The sequence below is a fragment of the Berghia stephanieae genome, chromosome 2 (genome assembly GCF_034508935.2).
Source record: "Berghia stephanieae isolate SIO BIC M18660-M18661 chromosome 2, UCSD_Bste_1.3, whole genome shotgun sequence".
In the NCBI taxonomy this organism is placed as follows: domain Eukaryota; kingdom Metazoa; phylum Mollusca; class Gastropoda; order Nudibranchia; family Aeolidiidae; genus Berghia; species Berghia stephanieae.
In genome coordinates, this window is record NC_088361.1 from 112,467,903 (window position 1) to 112,490,596 (window position 22,694).

At 31.3% G+C, this 22,694-nt stretch overlaps 1 protein-coding gene across 5 annotated transcripts in view; it reads right to left on the reverse strand.

The window, feature by feature from the left end:
* Nucleotides 1-22,353, reverse strand: part of LOC144966262 (exocyst complex component 4-like) — a 35,762-nt gene extending 13,409 nt beyond the window's left edge. Inside the window, exons 1-19 of one of the 5 annotated variants that reach the window (XM_078902464.1) lie at nucleotides 22,172-22,353; nucleotides 21,600-21,640; nucleotides 20,139-20,227; nucleotides 19,708-19,770; nucleotides 18,688-18,826; nucleotides 17,499-17,587; nucleotides 16,656-16,732; nucleotides 16,100-16,259; nucleotides 14,251-14,402; nucleotides 12,045-12,115; nucleotides 10,332-10,470; nucleotides 9,503-9,526; nucleotides 5,795-5,866; nucleotides 4,240-4,377; nucleotides 2,847-2,927; nucleotides 2,494-2,563; nucleotides 2,133-2,196; nucleotides 1,010-1,101; nucleotides 310-336 (exon numbers count right to left, since the gene is read on the reverse strand). In XM_078902464.1, coding sequence (XP_078758590.1) covers nucleotides 310-336; nucleotides 1,010-1,101; nucleotides 2,133-2,196; nucleotides 2,494-2,563; nucleotides 2,847-2,927; nucleotides 4,240-4,377; nucleotides 5,795-5,866; nucleotides 9,503-9,526; nucleotides 10,332-10,470; nucleotides 12,045-12,115; nucleotides 14,251-14,402; nucleotides 16,100-16,259; nucleotides 16,656-16,732; nucleotides 17,499-17,587; nucleotides 18,688-18,826; nucleotides 19,708-19,770; nucleotides 20,139-20,227; nucleotides 21,600-21,640; nucleotides 22,172-22,243 — 1,660 coding nt within the window. In that variant the 5' untranslated portion in view covers nucleotides 22,244-22,353. The remainder of the gene's footprint in view (nucleotides 1-309; nucleotides 337-1,009; nucleotides 1,102-2,132; nucleotides 2,197-2,493; nucleotides 2,564-2,846; nucleotides 2,928-4,239; nucleotides 4,378-5,794; nucleotides 5,867-9,502; nucleotides 9,527-10,331; nucleotides 10,471-12,044; nucleotides 12,116-14,250; nucleotides 14,403-16,099; nucleotides 16,260-16,655; nucleotides 16,733-17,498; nucleotides 17,588-18,687; nucleotides 18,827-19,707; nucleotides 19,771-20,138; nucleotides 20,228-21,599; nucleotides 21,641-22,171) is intronic. The other 4 variants (XM_078902465.1, XM_078902467.1, XM_078902468.1 and 1 more) reach the window with 4 other exon arrangements.
* Between the last annotated feature and the right edge of the window lie 341 nt (nucleotides 22,354-22,694).

Sequence of the window (22,694 nt, forward strand, 5' to 3'; positions counted from 1 at the left end):
AGCAGGAAATATTAAATTATTAATTTAGTATAGAGATTCAGAAACAAGCCATTTGCAAATTATAAAACTATCAGACAGCATAAGTGTTTTTATTACTTCACATAGAAATAAAAACTATGCTCTGAATTCTGAATCATTGTCTTTAATACCTAACAGGGTTTCCTTTTTATCATAATCATCACAAATCGACAACATTAAATGAAAATAGATGTACAATGTTTATTACAAAAACGTTGGTTCACAGAGACAGGTCATGATGCAGAAAACTTTTCATGCCATCATCGCAGACCAGCACACATTGTCACTTACTCAAATGACCATCCTCATGTTCCACCACTAAAAATAAAGTAAGGCAAATAGGATGTAAATTCCAGTAAAAAAAAAAAATATATATATCAGAGATCCCAAACACGACATGTACTTAAGGAAATACTAAAATAATACTGAGATTGTATTACTATTTTTCACTATTCGAGACATACCCCAATAGGAGTCAGTATGCTTTGATATCAATCATTTGTATATTGACTGAAGAGACAATGAAATGAAAAAACCCAAAAACAACTGGCAATACATTTACTTTCAATTCTTAGCCTCAGTCTCAAATTTGTATTAAAATGATATATGAAATTTCTGAAATAAAGTAAAATAACGATAATAAAATATATCCATCGAAACCTAATACTAAACAAAAATGAAAAAATAAAGGAGTGTGGGTGGAGAGGATGGCAGCATTACAATAACACTTCATTAATTAGATAAGGTGAATAGATAATGTTCAGATATTATCAGTTTTTGAAAAACAAGATATATCATAATTCCAACTGCACTGTTCATAACAGTAATAAGATTATGTCAGTAAATACATATTATATATTTTAATACTTCATCTCTAAATAAATAACTGTCTGAAACAAGACAAATGATATGATTATATGCCATTGAAGTGTATATTCATCTAGAAAGAGGTATATAACAAATACATTGTATTATAGAGATCTCAAATTACCTCTTGTGGCCGCATCAATGTTCTCAGACACCCTTTGATGAACTTGGCCCAGGAAAGCTTTTTGAACAAAGTCTGTAATGAACTCTTGAAGCCTTAATTCAGAAAATAAAAAAGAACTAGACTTTTATAAATCATTATCATCTTTGAAAATCGAACAAATTTGTCTTCAGTCAGACAGTAAAGTGGGCAAACTCAAAACTTTATATGTAATTTTGTTTAAGACATCAAATATGAAGAATCAAACCAAAAATAGTCTTTTTTTTTTTTTGTTTGTTTGTTGCTTTAGGTCTCTTCCAACACAATTGAGGTTATATGAGAGACCGCTGAAACAAAAAAACAAGCAATCTAACAAAAATAGTACAAATGTAAATCAAAATCATAACCTAAAGATATCATAAGCTAAATTATAAATAGCCAAGAACAAACAGGCAGAAGATTTACAGAAAAAAAATATCCCCTGTCAAAAATACAATCACAAACCAAAGAAGCAGGATAGGCTAGTAAAGAGAAGAAGAAACGACATCACTATCGGATCGTACACCCCTGCGAACATCATAGGTATATGATTCAAGGGTGATGCTCCCATCCAACCACCCGCCAAAAATAGTCAATAAATTTCCAGGAAGTAGATCATGATAAACAATTTGATTAATTTCAAGAGGTAAAAATATCATTGGCAGGTTCAAATCAATCTATATATCTATCTATATATATGAAGAGATATCCCGAAAATTTTTGTTTGTTTGTTTGTTGCTTTAGGTCTCTTTCAACACAATTGAGGTTATATGAGAGACCGCTGAAACAAAAAAACAAGCAATCTAACAAAAATAGTACAAATGTAAATCAAAATCATAACCTAAAGATATCATAAGCTAAATTATAAATAACCAAGAACAAACAGGCAGAAGATTTACAGAAAGAAAAATATCCCCTGTCACAAATACAATCACAAACCAAAGAAGCAGGATAGGCTAGTAAAGAGAAGAAGAAACGACATCACTATCGGATCGTACACCCATGCGAATATCATAGGTATATGATTCAAGGGTGATGCTCCCATCCAACCACCCGCAATATCCCGAAAATTATATTCAAAGCAGTCTACAATAGTCTTAAGTCTCACCCTGATGTCGTGTCCATTATGTCCTCCACTTCATGAATAAAGGACTTGAGTGGCTTGTAGATAGCTGGCAGAAAATAGGATACAAAATTATACAAGAGTGTTATCGTTATAAAATTCAATTTATCACCACTCATTTGAATCAAAACAAGCAAAACAATGGGCATTATCAACCACTCAAAACGATACTTAAAATTAATAAGTTCAAAGACTCTAGATAAACTGCATTTTACCCTCACTTAATTACATTCTTAGACATCATGTGGATCATATGTCTCTTGATTCCCACTTTCTAAGACTTGGGTAGAAAAATAAAACGGTAGAAAATTTACAGGATGGAATAGAAAGTTATGTAAAGACATACCAGTGATGTTGAAAGCTCCAGGCTTACACACTTTCATGATGTGCCAGTTTTCAGAATGACCAAGTGCATCCTGTGAAAAGGAAAAAGTCAATCTGCTCGAGCAATCCTTTTTTCGTGACAATCACTTATTCATAAAATAACCAATGGATATATTATAAAAACAAGCAAGCATAAATAACCTTTGACCCATGGAATAGAGAAAGCTTTCTTTTCCTATTTACAATAGCATAAAATATAAAATTTGGTGACAGTTTTCTTAATGCTCCTTCGGGCAACTGCAATAAATTTTCTTATAATAAAACAAAAACAAAAACAAAACAAAAACCCAAGCAAAACAAACAAACAATACTTACATCCTCAAACTGTTGTATTTGCTGCCTGGCACTACTCACACTGATGGCATGCTGGGAGGCATCAAATCTGAACAGGGAAACCTAAGTGACAAACTTTTATATTAGGCAGTATTTTGGGGATCTTTCTGATTAATGGTAAATTAGCAGGAATTCTACATAAAATAGATGTGATTAGACACTTGGGTAAAAGAACAAGTAACATCATCATTTTACAAACATGTTAAGATTAAGCTGAAGCTGCAATAAAGCAAACTGAGATAAAATCAATAAAAAAGGGTAGGTTTTAACATAAGGTCCTTATCTGAAATTTACTAAGAGTCAAGTTTAATGTGGGGGTGGAGTGGACTAAAAGAGGTAGAAATACTTCAACACTCAGTAATATTTCATGGATGGCCAAGTTTGAGATCAACTAAAAGTCTCATCCAGAGACAAGCACAGGATCCCACTATGAGGAATAGGTTCGAATGCTTACAGATCATATTCAAAACAAAAAATATAACAGTAAATAACAGAGAGATGATTTAGAAGGTGAAAAATATCATTTCCCAAAACTATAACTATACATTTGACTGGTCTAGCCAGGTCAAAACCAAATAATCTTAATTCCAAGACAAAGATAGAAAGCGAGTTGGAAACATTTACAGGGGGATAGAAAACACAGCAAGTGACATCCATGACCACTATTGGAAGACAAAAGACCCAAATGTGAAGAGCAATGAGAATGGAAAATCCATAGAAATGAGCTATATAAATTTTACTGTTCTTTTTTTATATTCACTAACATTGTTAACTGGAGTTTATAATTTCTTCCCATTAAGAGAGTCCAAAAGAGTAGAATGATAATTTTCAAGCTGCCACTGAGGAAGCGTCTAAACCCTTATCCAAATATGATATTGCATAATTCAAGCAAATGTGTTGAGGTTTTATGACCCCCTTTTTGAACAATTGCATTTCTGTTTTATACATCAGTTGTCGTTTCCACATAAAAGTAAAAGGTTTATACTTAAAACTTTAAGCTTTACCTTATACATCTAGTATACAGTTTACTTTTCAAATTCACAAAATTACACTTAATACTGTGCGACTATCATTTATTCCATCACTTGATTTTCTTTTAACTTTTGAATGTTATAAAAATCAGCATAATACAGAGTACATTTCTAAACAAATCTCACTTAGTTTTTTGTTTTATGTTTTGAATTCTAAATAATATAAAGCACATTCTAATTTCCAGCAGCATTTGTGTTATTCATTTATCCGTAAAAGAAATCAGCCAGTGGGAAATCTAAATAACTCCTTAGATATCCTAGTGAGAAAACCTTAAATGAAATTAAGTATATAAACAGGTAACTAATCAGTTTTTATATTGACAGAGCTTTGTGCTCATGACTACCTTCTTTGGTTTGGCAGGCCTCCGTTTACTGAAGTACTGGCTTATGTCCATACTGGGTTCATCGAAACCAGTTGGGATCTGCGGGCCAGTGGACATTGCGTTGTTCACATCCAAATACTGACTCAACAAGATCTGGAGCTGTATGCAAATAAAAAACCAAACTGATGAGTGAGCATTTCATATTGAGCTTTTTTTCTTTTTTTTTTTATGAGCTTTTATATAGTGCAATATCCACTAAAGGTGCTCAAAGCACTTTACAAGGGGCCAACAGCAACATTTAACATGTAGGACAGGAAATGACGCCTGTTAGGCAATATTACGATTTTTTTCGGACAGAGACAATGCTGTTAACGGCCAGGTACTCATTTTACACTTGAGTACGGTGAGAGAATGTGAGTAAAGAGCCTTCTCCAAGGACTCAACTATGCGCAGAGCGAGGCTCGAACCTAGGACCTTCCAGTCCGAAAGCGAGTGTCATACTACTAGACCACATAGCCGTGAGAATGATATAATATAATACAGTAGTATGAATGTCTCCTTGTAACCCATTGATAAAGAGTTCCGTGTCCAGCCCACCTTCCAGTGTTGCCATTAGCATTTCACCTCACCTTGGCTCTTAAGGTGAAGTTCTTGCTGTTATCCAGAGTGGTGTCCATCTATTTTTCTGTGTTTTATTTTCAACCAGTAAACATACTCAAACACACAAAAATATTAAAATCTAATGACATTTTTCAAAATCTTACAATGACGATTCAAAAAGATTCCTTAACAATATAACTTCAATATTTCCGTAACAATAAAGCTTATGCTAGTCAACAACCAACTTAAAATCAGATCTTTCTAAATGCGTCTCAAAACAACTTAAGGAGGATTTATAAATAATTGTGAATGCAATCAACTGTGCCAAAATTATATACATTAATGCATGTTTTGTAGTTTGCAACTAAAGTAACGAGACTTGCAGTGATTTGTACTTATAATTTCAGTCTACCAAGACTGTTCAACTGTAGACATATAATTACTGGTTGAAATCCTACACGCCAAAACGAGAGTGACATCCCAGCTATGATAAAACATGTTTTTCCAAACACTAAAATGATTGCATTGTTTTTGGTGAGTGACTTCTGAGTGACTAGAAGTCTGTCTCTAATTCCTTTCCAAAAATGCATAATAAAAATGAACATACAAATGTCAATCTAAATCGTGTTTTGTTTGTATTTTGGGTTAGGATTTTAAGTTAGTTTTATTGTCATCAAAAATTGTAAAAGGCCTTGTGCCTTTTCTTTTGCAATATTATTTAATTAATGAAAATATTCTTAAATCTAAAATATCAATTAAATACTGCAAATTATTCCCACACATTCCTTTCATATGACTTATTACTATTTCAAACTATGTAAAAATTTATCTATGTCACGTAAAATATCCTTTGAGCATTCTTTGTTATACAGTCATGTGATCTTAGCTTCATTAGTAAATAGTTTATTATCATTACCATCATCATCATTATCTACATATTTATCATCGCCGTCATCATCATCATTATAATACCCACCCTGGCTTGTATTTCAGACCAGACATCCTTCATGTCATACATCATGTGACCAAGGAGGGGCATGCCTGATTTCTGGAAATATGAAGCACAGTGATATTTTTTAATGTCAGTGAGGAGGGGATGGGTGGAACTAAATATATATATAGAGATAATAACATCATTAGCATTGTCAAAGGCACGTACAGTTCATGGCACAATGAAATAAGAAAGGAAGCACAGCATGATTTGTACCGAAGTGTAGTTAAACACTAAATATATACCTCTTTTCCCTCTCCCCCCCCCCCCCTTTATTAAAAAAGAATGACGTTCCCCAACAATTCCCAAGGGTAATAGATGAAACAATTCCAATTAACATCTTATCAAGGGTTTATTGTAAGCTTTCATAAATGTGTATCGTAAAAAAAATTGTCTCACAATTATCTTTAAATGAGGGGAAGGGGGAGGGGGGAGTGGTATTCTTGTTTATTTTCTGCCGTATCCTAAAGATTATAGACCTAAATGAGCAAGTTGAAAATGCAAGATATGCAAACTCATTTACCTCAAATATTTGAAAAACAAAATTGATTTAAGTGTCAAACAATAAAATTATATATTCATTTGTAATGTAGCCAAAAAACGAAAACAGCACTTATTTTAAATACATTGAAAAAAAAAAAACAAACAAAAGGAAGAAGATAATCATGTTGAATTCCCTACTTTTGAAACTTTTTTTACAATCGCCTTGTTGTACTTGTTAACCAAGGTGGTAACTTTATACATTTGTCATTACACCGTGCCAGGATAGGATTGGGTGTGATCATTTACAAAGTGACTGTGCTTATATACGTACGAATCATACAGTAGAAAATTCATTGAAGTAAGTTTGCATGTTCGAGTTAGAATCATGCTGAAGTCCAGCAGCATATTATTATTATTATTTCATTATAAAGTAAATTGTACCTTCACAGTTAAAGCCAGACACCAACAAATCATGAATGACTGATTCTAACCTTGATGTCGCACATAAATAAAAGTAAAACTGCAATCAGTGCTTGGGTGATTATAGGACAAAAATTATATAAAACTATAGTGTATGAGTCTGTGCCAACTTCTACTTCTTTTCCTACATTTTGTACATATATCTTGGAGAGAAAAAAACAACCGCAATCACCTTTTTAAAAAATTCAGCATATGCCAAGTCTATTGACAACGCTATCTCGCTGTAACACAAACAATAGAATCACCAAAAGTTGTCGAACTTTTATGTAGCTTTTATGATAGCATGCAGAGCAACACTTTCCCTTATCAAAAAGTCAATGCTTCTTATTTGACAAGGTTCACGATTTGCAAAACAAAACTGCTTGCCTTGTGCTATGAAAAGCTAGAAAGGCCATTTGAATGAGTCCATGAACTTTGAATCACAGAAATCTTTTAGAGATTGACCAAAGTATTTAAAAGCAACAAATTTTAAAAATTCAGAGAAAAGTAATTAGATATATTCACATCAGTTCTTATAAAGACACTTAACCATTTCAAAAAGAAGACACAACATTGAGAGAGAAAAAAATTAAGATTATTTTCAATTTATGCTACAAGTCATAGCCTTAGCTATTATCACATATCTCAAGCAGTAAAAGGTTGTATATAAATCATGAAGTGAATTTGAAATTATTATTACATTGTTTCATCAATTTCTAAAAATGTATGATAAACGAACAAATGAATAACAAAACAAAAAGCATGTATAGAGTATTCCCATTGATCACCATGGTCAAAGCACTTCAAAATGCTTCATTTAAAAGTAAACATTGTACGCCTCTGATAAGGAATAAAATTGAAGATAGATACGCTAATATTTCACTTCTGAATGATTGACAATACTTCTAAAAAAAAAAAAACCCATAATTCTTGAAAGGAGCAGTTCTATAGAATTAAAAGTGAGTCACTTCTCACAAGGTTCCCACTAATGTATTGATGCAAGTGATGAAACATATCAATCGTTGCCAATAAGGTCGACCTTTTATAAATATATTTAGCAATCAATTTTAAATGAAGTGAGCATTCAGAAAGAGAGGAAATCATTTTTAAAAATTGCACCTTATGAGGTGTATACTAATTAGAATTGAGATTTACATGCACGTGGAAATGCAATTCAGCATTATTTGCAACCAACTGACATTATTACAACCGACTGCCATTATAAAGTAAATGTTAAAATTCTTTTCAAAAAGCATTTAATATGAAATGCATTCATCTACCATTGTCCATTTAAAAAAAATAAAACACAAAAAGAAACAAACAAAAAGATATTTCAATCCTGTGTAAAATAATAAATTATATCTTTACACATAATATAATTGATGGAAAGAATCTGGCTTAATTATAAAGAAACCTACCATCAATAGCTTTGCACAACTGATTTATTAAAAATGTACCATCTGGATAAATAATAAAGAATGAAACTAAATAAGCCATTAACCTGTTTCTAAAACAGCAGAAAGGAAACATGAAAAATACCAATAAATTGCCTTGAAACGATTATTTTGAGGACAACATTTAATAGTATTAACAGTACAAAAGTATTAAAGGCATATGGCCCCGCTAAAACTATACGGCCACAACCGAGCATAAGCAATGAACTGAACAAATCAAATGAAATAATATACTAATGAATATGCACCAAAAACTAAAAAATAATTATCAAAAACATTTTTAAAAACAAAAACAAACAAAAAGATTAAGACGATTCAGACCTTAAAAGAAATTGACTATCTATGCATCAGTCACGACATGATTATAAGATTTAATTATTTATTTATCCTTGTCTCAATATTTTGCTTTAATACTTACTGTATTCCTTTCCTAGGTTGTAAATGTAATTTGGGAATTTCTATTGTATTTGTCGCAATGCATCGCTTTGTAATCTTTTAAATAAAGTTTCAAAAGAATTAATTGAAAACAAAATGTTACCGAATAACCTGATAAGCACAGTATATAAGAAAAACCCAGACCACTATGTTTAATCAAACTTTTACTAAGACTAACAGAAATGCACATTTAATAATACAAAAAAGGTCATTCATTGATGTTCATTCTCTTTCAGAAAACTCAACATATTGCATGAATCAAACAGAATTATATGCAAAATCATTGCTAACGATATAACTTAAGCAAAAAATTTCGTTTTGATATATGCAAAATTACTCAAACTAAAACGTGTAATCAGATCAGCGTAAAATAAAATATTGAAATAAACCATTCATCATATCTTAATAGCAACATGCTATTATGCAAAAACAACATTGCTACCCTCCAAACAAGCACAGAACATAAGTAAACAGTTTAACCATTAACTGTTTAGCATTTTGCACATAAAAATAATATTTAGTCTATAAAATCACTGGAAAAATATGGCAAAGACATCATAACTCAATAAAGGAAAGGATGTGTAAGGTGGCTCACAGAAGTTTGTGCCTTGAAATAGAACCCACAAAAAAAATAAAAAAAATAAAAATAATTCAAAAGAAATCTTCAAAAGTAAAAAAAAGAAAGTTTGGTTTGATGGGGTAAAAATAATGTGTACTATAGAGGGAGTCAACCAAAGAAAAGAAATAAAACTAAAAAGAAACATTTAATAAATTTAAAAATTACAAATACAAAACAAAGAAAATGTATATTTTTAAAAAAAATCAGAGGCCAGTGCACATTTGTAAAGACATGTATAGTTACCTCACTGCTGATGCTTGGCGTTTGCTTTTAAAGAAGACGTTCAATGAAAAAACCAAGTGGCAAGAAAGATTACTTTATTAGAACAGTAGGAAAATGAGGATTCAGACAAAGAAAATGTTTAAGCAGAAAAGAGGAAAGAGATCAAATGCAATCGGTCATGGCTAAAGAAATTCAAAATCATGAAAATCTTGATGCCGGATTTAAAGAGGCAAATATGCTTCTACTCAATTGAATTTGTGAATTTGATACATTTGATTATTATATTCAGTGCACTTGAAATTCAACACAAAAATCTACAGATTATGAGAAAAAAAAAACAACTGATGTCAAGATTTGCAAACTGCTTTGTTTGTAACTCTAGCGTGCAAAGAGAATGATCATTCATTTCATGAACTACAGAATTTCAACCAAAAAAAAAATAATGTTGGTGATTACAAACAAGGAAAGCAAAAAGATAAGGTGTCATTTAACTTTGATACTCGATTTGCAAAGGAGAATGAACAGAAATGAGTAAAAAGGCTGACCCAAGAAAAAAGAAGATTGAAATTAACTAGGTGTGTGATACACTACTGTTACATACTAAATAAGCCGGTATATCTAGTTGTTCAAAATATCAATATATATATAGAGCATTCACAAACAAAAAAAACCCATTGTTTTCAAAAAAAAAAAAAAATGTTGGAAGTCTTATCATGAAAACATGTCACAAAGCTTCGTTAATAATTAGTTGGATGTTTATTTTCTAAAAATAAAATTGTTCCATAAAAATATTCAGATAAAAAGAAAGTCTTTGTTTATCGTAACTTTAAAACACAATAGAAAGGCTTACCGTGAGTCTGTACACCTGATCTAAGAAAATTTGATGTGTCTGAGCTACAACACGAGTTTGTTGAAACACCAACTGGAGCAAGTCATTCAAGTATTTGGGCTGCACCAAATTAACCATTGAATCTAATTGCTGGCCAGATCTGAAATTATTGAATTTAGTTCAAACAACCTTATCTGTATTATTGTTTTAGATGAAACACCATGCCGATGAGTACCAGATATATAAAACTATAAGTTTAATCTTCAGGGGCTCTATCGGTGGAATTTTGGTGATTTTCAGCCAAATTCCATATTTTCAAAAACCAGGCTTCAAGCATACATGTTTATGGCTACGAGAGGACATAATCTAACCCATAAATATGGGGAAAAAAAACTCATTTTAGTGCACCCAGTCTTCAAGAAAAATTGGCACATTTTGCATTGTTTTGGATCCTACCAACTGTATTTTTCATTCTGTAAAGTGTAGGTTTGCCATATAACTTGAGCTTTTATATATTGTAATATCTACTAAATGTGCTCAAAGTGCTTTACAAAGGGTCCCTGACCAACAGCAACATGTAAAATATAAAATGAGACATGACGCCTTTGATAATGGTTAGAGAACTTTAAATGGCGTTTTCTCAAAAGTTGCATTTAACGCAATTTTGTATTTTTTAGTTCGAAAATCTCAGAAATTAGAATAGGCATATAAATCGTTTTTTGCAATGATGCTCTGTGTAGGTTTTCTATGTCGCTGACCATTTAAATTTTATAAAAATGTTTCCATTTTTGAAAAATTATGTTTTTTGTGTAAAAAGTTGGCAATTTTAATGCAAATATTTTGACATATTTTTGAAAGCATCACAGCTCTTTAAATTTGCATAAATTGCTAAATTTAAGTTGTCAGCTATTTGTAGGATGTATCTTTGTATTTAAAAAAAATGAATAGTGTAAAGTTATTAATAACCAATAATTTTAGAAGTGAAAAATATGTTAATTTGTAAGATAAAATCCAAGACAGCGACAGTCACATGGCAACCATATTGTAAACAATGTTTTAAAATGTGTTTTCCACCATTTCAGGCCATGGTCCTTCCATTGGGCATGTTTAAATTGTTTATTTTCTATTTTTTTCAAAATTTTGATTCTCCTCCGATAGAGCCCCTTAAAATGAATGTTGGAAAAAGAAATAGCCACCTCTTTCTTATTATTCTTTAAATGCTTGAACAAGATCAGAAGACATGTGTATCACATTGGAGTGCTTTATCTCTGGCACAACTTTTTAGTTAGCCTGTCTTTTAACATTCCTGAGAACCAGTAATTATTATTACTCTGAAATGAGCTTATAAAGCAAGAATTCAATTAAGAATGAGACCTCTATGATAAAAACATGAGTAATTGTGCGGCTATGTGGTCTGGTGGTATGACACTCGCTTTCGGATCAGAAGGTCCTGGGTTCGAGCCTCGCGCTCGGCGCATAGTTAAGTCCTTGGAAAAGGCTCTTTACTCACATTCTATCATCGTACTCAGGTGTAAAATGAGTACCTGACCGTTAACGGCGTTGTCTTTGTCCGAAAAATTGTAATATTGCCTAACAGGGGTCATGTCCCGTCCTACATGTTAAATGTTGCTGTTGACCAGGGACCCCTTGTAAAGCGCTTTTAGCAGATTTAGTGGATATTGCGCTATATAAAGCTCAATTTTTAAAAATAATTTTTTAAATTGATTGGCCTACCTGTCGGCAATTTGCTGGGTTGCTGTATTTATCAGCTTGTTCAAACTTCCTTTCATGCCAATTTTTAAACGCTGAAATAGATGATGAAGATTTTTAAAAACTGAATGCCAATTGTAATGCTTCAAACTGAATGAATGTGAAGCAAAATTAAGTTCAATTATCATTGTGAGAGACATTATACAATCTAATGAAACAGATGGGGATGCAATTGAAAAAGAAGGAGAAAAGAAGAAGTGAAAGACCCAGAAAACCAGAGTCTAACAGGTAAGACAAAAATGAAAAAACTCAAAATTATTTTATTCTTCAGGAAGGCCATGCAAGCCATATTTGCATCCCATAAAGTCACCTGTTAGCCCAGCTAAATAAGCACTCTACTGTAAATTTCCAGGTATTCATTCTTATCTGAATGTGTCAATAATATTTTTAACCAAATAGTCGGGACAACTTAAGAGGATTATTAACATAACTTAATATATTTTTAGTGATCAATAAAAAAAAAAATTGACTAAATGCATTCTTTCATTATACAGTCCACTCCGGATATTCACAACTCAGTTAATCGCAACTTTCAGTTAATAGCAACATTTCCCACGAAACGGAATTCATTCTATATAAAAGTCATTAGTTAATTGCAACAAACTTCAGTTAAGGGTGGAAATTGGGTTAGTTTGGGTGAAAATTATCAATTTTCTGGAAGTGACTGTTTTGATCAATTTATTTATTACTTATTTCATTTCAACTCATATTTTTGCTGAATGAATGTTTTAAAACAGTAAAAATAAATGCAATTCAAAACCGCTACCTAGCGTTATTGGACTCAAAATCTCATAAATATTGTGTTTTTCTTGTAACTGTTAGATAACAGCTAGAGCTCAAAAAAAACAAAACTTGTTTATTTTCCAAAATGGCCAGCATTTCCATGGCAACAAAAAGATTTTCAATAATTTTTCTACCAAAACTTTTTTTTACAAGATACCTGATGTATAAACATCATTAGTTTGATCAAATTTTCTCAATTAAGAATTTTTGTATTTTAAGTATCGAGCCCCTTAATCCAACAAATTTTCGACCCCAAAAAGTGGCAAATTCAAGAAATCAATCACAGTCTCATGATTAAAATTCATCATGGGTGAAATCATGACATGTTGAGGAATCAAGAATGGGCAGGGTTTAATGTTACGGTAGTGTGTCACCACTCTATTAGAGACAAAACAGGGCGGGGGCTTTGCAGTATTAATTTGTGAGGTCATCTTTGACCATTAGATAAGAAGCAAGGGGGCTGGGAATAGTCTAGACAACAGGTGATCTCTTTGATTCTTACAAATGTTGACAACAAAAGAGTGTAAAATCAGAGTTGAAATGTTGCAATTGTGGACAGGAAACTCAACTTCGATTAATCGCAACATTATCACTGATCTCAAGGTGTTGCATTTATCCGGAGTGGGCTGTAATAAATTATACATAGTGATATTGTCATTAATTAGGTTTGGGTCCTAAATTGAATGTCATCCTAGATTATAATAAAAATAATAATAATAATAATAATAATAATAATAATAATAATAATAATAATAATAATAATAATAATAATAATAATAATAATAATAATAATAGATCTTTATTGTCCATAAATATGGCAATTTGTCATTTAGTTACACTTGTTATAACGTTATATGATAACTATAACATTGAACAGATACTTCACTCCTACTTATTCTCTCTCTCTCTCTCTCTCTCTCTCTCTCTCTCTCTCTCTCTCTCTCTCTCTCTCTCTCTCTCTCTTTCTCTCTCTCTCTCTCTTTCTCTCTCTCTCTCTCTCTCTTCCTCTCTTTCTTTCACGCGTGCGATATACACAACATAAACATATTCATTTCATTTTCAATTCGTTACATTTTTGGCAATTCAACACCAAATATTATCATCATTATCAATTGGTCACTTAATCTAACATTAAATAAATTAATCAGTCAACGAATCAATCCTTGGTTTTGCTGTACCATATGAAATATTCAAAATTTTTATTGCTGATGGAACGAACGTTGATTTATACTTGTTAGTTCTACATTTAATCTGACAAGACCTTCTCCCAGATGGTAAAATACTAAATTCATGGTATAAAATATGTTTGAAAATGTTTGAAATATATGAAAACCAAGATAAGAGATTGAACAATCTAACATGTTTCTGAAATTTTGGTTGTTCTTACCTCCACAGCATCGGGTAATTTACGAAGAGCAAACAGAGACTCTGCTAAAATGGCTATGAAATTATTCAGATTTTCTTCAGGTTTTGAGTTCAAATCTTCATTGGCCTCAATATTTGCACTTGCATTTAGGGACGAATCTGAAGCAGCCACTTCTGTTGGGAAATTTTTAAAAAATGAGCTAACAGTTTGCAATTTCTCCATTAAAATGACAATTTATTGTGCATTGAGAATAAAGAAAGAAAGGTATAGATCAATGTTGGAAAATGATGATGAAGATGATGATTATGGGGAGAGGGAATTTAATTCTTTTTTAAGAGACTTAAAATCAGGAACAATGGTGACAGTAAGAGGAGGATAATAGTGTATCATGGTTGTGTAAGTCTAGTGGCAGTCATAATTCATAGTTATTGCTTATAACACATGAAAGACCGATTTTATATTGAATTAATTTGAGGTTCTGTAAAGAATCCATGCTAGTCCATTCTGACTTAGACAGAATTTTTCCACTTCTGTCATATTTTAAAATATGGACCATTTTATTTTTTTAAAGAGCTACGTCACCAATAATAAATGCACCCTATGAGAGTACATAATTATAACGACTTAAACGTTTTATTTAACCCTCTCATTACCAACTATAGGAAAATCGTCACATTCGTTACGATACAACCAACATTTTTCTTATTCAAATTTCTTTTGTACATCAAAAAATTTAAAGGAAATTAACAATGTGTCGCAGAGCATGTTTTGCTAAAGAAATTATGTATCGCAAGAACTTACTGCTATTGTGTTTGAGTGATAAAAAGTATATTTTTATGTTAGTTGGGTGCAAAGGAAACCCTGAAAATGGCTGGTAAGGACAGAGTTAATCATTTTGAGGGTAAATTGTTGATCTGTAGAGTAAACTATAGCGACTTCTATTTATATTTCATAAAAAATACGAATTTTTGGGTTTTTGGGTAGGCCATTCTGGTTTTTTTAATCCAATCACCTTTGTATAACCGATATAACAACAATTTGAGTCAATGGGCCACAAATTTTTTCTTCAAAAAGTGATTCGCATGTCACTGAAGTCATAAAAAAACTCTCAGAATTGTCGTACTTCGTAATGTGTGTTATGTAAATAAACAATGCAACATTTAAAAAAAAATATTTTAAAATGAACCCCATGACAAGAGAAAGAAACAATTTTTCTAAATAAATCGTTTACTTTCCCTTTTGCAACTAATCATTTGTTTTCTCATGTGACAATCATTGTCAAAACTGAGCCACAAAAATAAAGTATCTTTTGTATAATTTAAATATCTAAAAAGTGACTAAAAGATATCTGATTTTTTGGTACCAGACTTCCAATAAAAACTGATGGAAGCTTAGCCCTACCATAGGTTTTCCAAGTCACTTGCTATTAACGTCTTTGTGTTGAAACTTTACATAACTAATTTTTTTTTAAACAAAACAAAAAACAACAACTGTCTGTTACAACATTAATGTAAATATACATAGGTCTCAAATCAGAATTTTCCAAAAGGAGGAATATTTCAAGGCTTCCGCGGAATGCACATTTTTTGTCATAAATAATGTGGAGCAATATGTCCCTATTGTTGACAATACTAGTAAAAATATAGAATTATTAACAAATAAATCAAACTATAAAAAGGAAAAAACATGGATAAGTCCCTTGCAACCAGACTGTTAACAATAATTTATGAATATGTACAGATACTACAGAGGGGCTGGACGCGAAGGATTTAAAATAGCGGAAATCCACTAAATAGCCGAAATTTGAGAATTCTTGTGGCACAGTGTATACATATATATGTATATATAAAACCAATTATAAAATTCTTACTCAATGGTCGCTGCAGGGCATCCATAGGATCACACCATCCCCATACATTGGCATCTTTACGGCTCACTCTAAGTTGACTGCCCCTTTGCATGCTGGAACACGTCAAAGATCTCTCATAGATCTGTTTTGTCAATTCTTCAATTAAAGTTTCATGCATTCTCTGAAATAATAAAAAAACATTTTATTTTTCATTATACTTGTTTCCATTGTTTTTTTACAGTTTTCAGTTATCAATTTAAAAAAAAAAAATATCTCTGATGGTAGCCAACACTGTGAGATTGAACAGCATTTGAAAAATAATTTATTTTGAAAACCTTTCAAAAGGGACATGACATACACATTTTATAGAACCTGATGTGTACAAGATGTGGATGATCCAAATTTAACCAAATTGTGAAACTTATCTCTCCCTAAATCCTTTCTAATATTTGCCAAATAGAAAACAAAAATTTTTGGACAAAGATGTATGACTGATAAAATGGAGTTAAAATAATAATAATAATAATAATAATAATAATAATAATAATAATAATAATAATAATAATAATAATAATACCTCTTTAATGCCAATTAAGTCGGTCCTTACTTCCCTGAGGGCCTCTACTCCATTCAAAGGACCTTCCAACATGGCAACTGAAATAATTAATAAATAAAATTTAATAATAATGATAATTAATAATAATAATAATAATAATAATAATAACAACAACAATGGAAAACGGTTATACTAAAACAGCCATTCTTTATATAATAGGCCTTGATGCATTCCACCCAAGGAGCAGTAACGTTGATGCAACTTTGGCTTCAATACAACTCTTAAAGCCCTTGAAGCATTAATGTTACTACTCTCCTGGAGAAACCGGTAGATTTGCAATATGATCTATTAAACGATGGGAAAAATTATCATTTGAAAGAAATTCAATCTCACCATTATGTAGTGCTAATTTGGGAACATTCCTCGACAAAAATGGTAAAATAATGCATTTCAGAATATTTTTTACCTCTCTCTTAAAAATTAGGCTAATTAACTGTCTCTTAATATTCTAGCTGACATAAAATATCAAAAATGTAATGGTGATGCTAAACTTTTTTTCAAATCATTTATCCTCAAATTATTTAATTGATTTTTACTTATGACTCGAAAAGACTCACAATGATGTGACCCTGTTTTTTTTTTTAATGACCACTGTAATTACTGTCTTGGTGACGATGGTAAAATAAGATGTCACGATAAAGCAAGATATCCAACATTATCCATAAAGTACTGATGTTTATGATAACAATTTTAGTGGGAAACCTCTAAAGAGAAAGAGTTCCATAAACATAGAAAAAGAATCAAAGATTTAAAATATATTTTTTTAAAATTCCATAATATTTACGATTCATATGACATACTGACCTGAATGAACAATTGTGTCTGTCGCATGAAGATAGTGCTTTGTTGAAATAAGAGAATTCATCTTGTCTTGGACTTCTTTAATATTTTCACTGATAACACAAGATGAAAATTTCAAGTTATGTATATTAATAATTTAAATGATTTTGAATATTAAAAATTGTTAATATTAAAATGAAAAAAAAAAAAATAGCCAAAACAAAGACGACATAATAGAGAACTAGTCCGTCTATCTCTGAATAAGAAAAGTAACCAAACATCTCAATCTAATAAAATGTTGGGGTGAACCTGACATTGAAAATCGATTTTAAAGATCAAATTATAAAAAAAGAAGTAGTCCTTCAGAGCTATTAGGCCCATGAAGCTGGAGTTTATCCCACGTTTTTATAGCGTGAAATGGATAATAGCAATTGTTTGCTATCATTCGAATAGGATGCTAGTCCATCGCAAAGTACTTTCCACCACATCTAACAGACTTAGCTAATCTATCATTGGGTGGACAGGGGGTCAGAAAAATCTCGACTTCATCCTGGATTGATCTCTGTCCCTTTGCGCGTAAAGCAAGTGCTCTACCAACTTAGCTATCGGGACCCAAAAGTGGATGCCAAGGAGTGAATTTATTGTTTATATGATCAGAACTATGATATTTAAAATCATAAAAATTGAATTAAATCAAATGTTATAATTCGTGAGTGTGACTGTAGTTTTCTATCTAGAAAAAGGCTTAAAAGCTTTAATTCCAATAATTTTTGTCTTTAAACTTACATCTCTTCACTTATCATTAGTCCAGATAAAATTACACTGACAAAGTGAGTCACATATATTTCAGTAGAGATTACAGCAGAGTTAATAATAACAAATTGGATTAGCAAGGTTAATCATAAACAATTATTATGCACAGCTTGAAAAGAAAATCCTTATCCTATTTCAACAAAAGGTCAGTTTAAACTCGTTGAATTATGAAGGAAAGACAGTTAGTGGATTAGCTTGTTGGACCTTCATAAGAACAAAACATAATACAGTTCAAAAATACTCTGTAAAACTCTCTTTCCCAATCAAATGTTGACTATAAACTATAAAGCTTTCCATCCAAAACCTCAATAACTACCCCCAAAAAAGTAAATATTAGACATTAAAAAAACAAACAAACAAACAAACAAACAAAACAACACATCTCTTTATTTATTCTTACACTTGTTCCAACATTGACAGGACTGCTTTGTGCTCCACTCCATCCTTCCATAGTTTCCTCAGCTCATCTCTTTTAAAATGGAGCAACGTCTTACATGAATTTAGGTCTTCTTTAATCTTTCTAATCCTATCTCTTGATTCTGTGGATCAAAAATATAGATATTGATACCTATGAAGTTCTGTTGAGTTGTCACAATTCATTCAATTCAATTCAAACACAATTTTAGAACAGTAAGCTAAAAAAAAACAACAACAAAACAAAAATGACAAAATCTATTATCAATAGGTACTATTTTGTCTTACAGCAAAATTCTAGATCTTCAAAGTGTATAATGCTCAATGACACATATCATGCATTAAAATTATTTTTTTTTAATGAGAAAAACTTATGCCTATCCTTTTTCAAAACATATCGTTGTTTTTCAAGATTTTGTTTCTTTAATGTTAATATTAACATAATAATAATAATAATAATAATAATAATAATAATAATAATAATAATAATAATAATAATAATAATAACTTATATAGCGCTACAGAGTATAACTCTGAGACATCAGACTCTAAGCGCAGAGGGATTTTATTATTCTTCCAATTTTTGTGTCAAAAAATCGTTTGAGTCAAATGTCCCCTTTTTTACAAAAAGCACAATTGTATTGTAACAGCATATAGCGTATACACCCACCAAAAAATTGATTTAATGATGGAAAACTATGCAAAAAAATAGATGTTCTAGTTTTTAAGCTATTTCAATTCTTTATCGGGTAGTAATTACTTTTAAAAAACAGCTTGTACTTTTTTTTTAATCTCAAGATGACGTTGCCAAGATGACTACTTGCAAAGTAGATTGTTTTGTAATCAGTGTAACCCATCAAAAATTGCAGATTCCATTGACATTAAAAGTAAAAGTTAAAGAAAAAAATTCTCTTTTAATGCAATCTGTAGTAGTTTGAGATAGACTCACATTTAAACAAATAGTAAGCAACAGGGCGAGTAAAAAACAAGAAAAAGGCCAACATACCATTGATACTTTTGGTCATTCCATTGAAAGACTGAAGGATCTTGGTCACATCTTGATAATTATCTGTCAAGATATTCACAAATGGTCGATAAGAATATTTCATGCATATTCAAATCAAATCATTTTAAATCGTTAACATACGAAATAACACTGCCTCTCATTCAAAACTTCCTCAAATTTTTAAAGAGGGTTAGTGTTACTAAACTACAACTTTGGCACTACAATGATAAAATTACTTAATTCATAAATTAGTGAATTGAAGAAAGCTAATAAAACAATAAATATCTAAAATATAATGATCTTGTTCTTCAAGAATTCTACAGACATGAATAGGATCAGTCAGTGCTGTGATTTGTCAAATAAAGAATAGTCTGCACATAACAGAAATGTTGAGAAAGTTGAACATTTGGTTTACACTCTCTAACTCTAACCTGTCACTAGTTCACCCAGACATTTATCACTCTCTCTGTAAGCTTTTTCAATTCTTGTCTTTTCCTTTTCTCTCTGCTCATAATCAGCACTGTAATAAAAACAAGAATAAACATAATATCTTTACATTTTAACCCTGTAAAAGCAGGATATCATTATACATTTACCAACAATAACTTAACCACTTTCAAAAAGACATCAATAAAAATAAGGTTATTAAGGTGACTCGGGCAGATTTCTCTATGATGATTACATGAGAGATTATAATTTTAACGAATCTCAGTCTCATTTTTAAAGTGTTTATTAGCTGCAAAAAGGATCAATGTGTTTGAAAAAGTGGATATATCTTTATTCAAAGTGGAAAGCTACATGGCATTTTAACCCTTTACAAACAAAGTTTCAATATATTCAAAACTGATATATCATATATACAGTTTTCCCTAAAATATAACTAACAGCGATGAAGCTCTGACTTTATAAAAAAACCCAGCTGCATTACTCTCTATGTAAAATGATTAAATCTTTAGGAATGCCAGATTATGTTGGTAAGATTTGACATTACGTTTTATTGTTTTAAGCAAGCGAACAATAACAGCAATGAAATTAGTGATTGTTTATGTAACATAACATAACATAACATGTGGTATAGGGCAAAATAGGATAAGATTCCTTGAATGCCCTTAATATTAATTAGTAATGCCATAAATCTATTGATTAAATATTACAATAATGATACACGTGGTAAAGATAGTATTTCAACTTAAATGTACTCATGTGGTGTACAAACATATATATCCTTAACCGTGACATGCAAAGCACACACACACACACGCACACACACACACATACACACGCGTATAGAAGATAACCATAATAATATAATAATGCATAATATATACACACAGTACAAGATTGAAAGCCATGTCAACAGCAGAGCAAACAAGTATTATTCGTCATATATAAATCTCCCATCATATAATTCCCTGTCTACTAACACCTTGAAATAATCCATAGATTTTGCATTCTTTGTTTCAAATTTCAAACTGTTCCATTTCTGAACAATACGAATACCGAACCAGTTTTGTCTTATGTTTGTTTTGCATCTAGAGACAAAAATCTTAAACTTGTCCCCTCTAGTAAAAGTAATATTAGAATATGAAAAAAAATCAGAAAAGTCTATCCTATCCATACCATGTACCAATCTATAAACCTGAATTAAATCCCCACGAATTCTTCTATATTTCAAACCAAGCTGCATCACTACCTTCTTGATAAAAGTGATTAAATCTGTAGGTGTAGATGGGGAAACTAAGATTTGAAAGAAATTCAGACTCGCTATGTTAAGAGATGGGATCACTTTTTATATTTTGAGAGAAGAGGTTTTTGATTTTTGTCAGATTTTTAAACATTATATTTTACACATATAAGTATAAGGTGGTAAATAAATCTCAATAATGGCTCACCTAGAAGACAATGTCCTTACAATTGACATCAAATAGGATGACTGTGAAAAAAAAAAAAAAAAAGAAAAATTATATTACGTAAGACAAAATAGCCAAATTAGGACAGAAGCTTCATGTAGAGGACCATGACCAGGTATCAAATTAAATTTTATCTTGCTTATTAAACAAGGCTCATCCATCAGTCCACCTGATTAAGTCAAAGTAGACGTCTACTAATGCCATTAGTAATGGGGGGTTTTTTCATTAAAAATTTCATCAAAGTCAAATAGCTAATCAAAGTGCCTACTTTGGTACCGCCAAGTCTTCCTAATCCTATTCATAGTCCTAAGTCAAGTCCAAGTCTTAGTCTTTACTTAGTCTGATCTGTCTAGTCTTAGTCTGAGTCACAGTCTTCTTATCCTGGTCCTGGCAGGGATCATCAGCTGGAAGTGAGGCATCCGAGGAGATAGATGGGGAAACAAAATATAACTGAGATGATGTTTGAGAAGAGATGCATTCAGATAATCAAAAAACATAATAAATCGAACTGAATATCAGTAACGAGTTACGAGAGTAAGGACCTCTGACTTTACCGAATCTTTCTGAGATTGAGAAGGCGTTTTCCGTGATCCATCTTCAATGGCAGCCATTTTGAATTGATGCATCTAAATTGTTTATCATAGTTACGTCCCTTTTAGGGCGGGCGAAACGTAAATCAAAACTATCGCAAATTAGGCCTCGACATCTTGTCGCACTACATTTCTCGGATGGGATTGTCTTCCCCCTCCTTTAAAAAATGAGCTTTTATATAGAACAGTAAAGTTTGCTGCCCCAAACGTAAACAATAACAAGTTGCTAGTGATTTCCGTTAGGGACCGGAATAATTTACGCACAATATAGGTCTCCCAATTTTGTAGTTTGAGTTGTAGGCAATACACTTTCAGTATTGAAAATATGTTTACATAAAATCTAACAGTTGCAGAAATAATAATATAAGACTAAATTATTATGAAAATCAGGCTCCGAATAATTCTCGTTTTGTTCATACCAGCGCAATAATTTGCTCTGGTCTAAAAATAGATAGACGTAACTTTTGATAAATTTTACCTTTTGTTC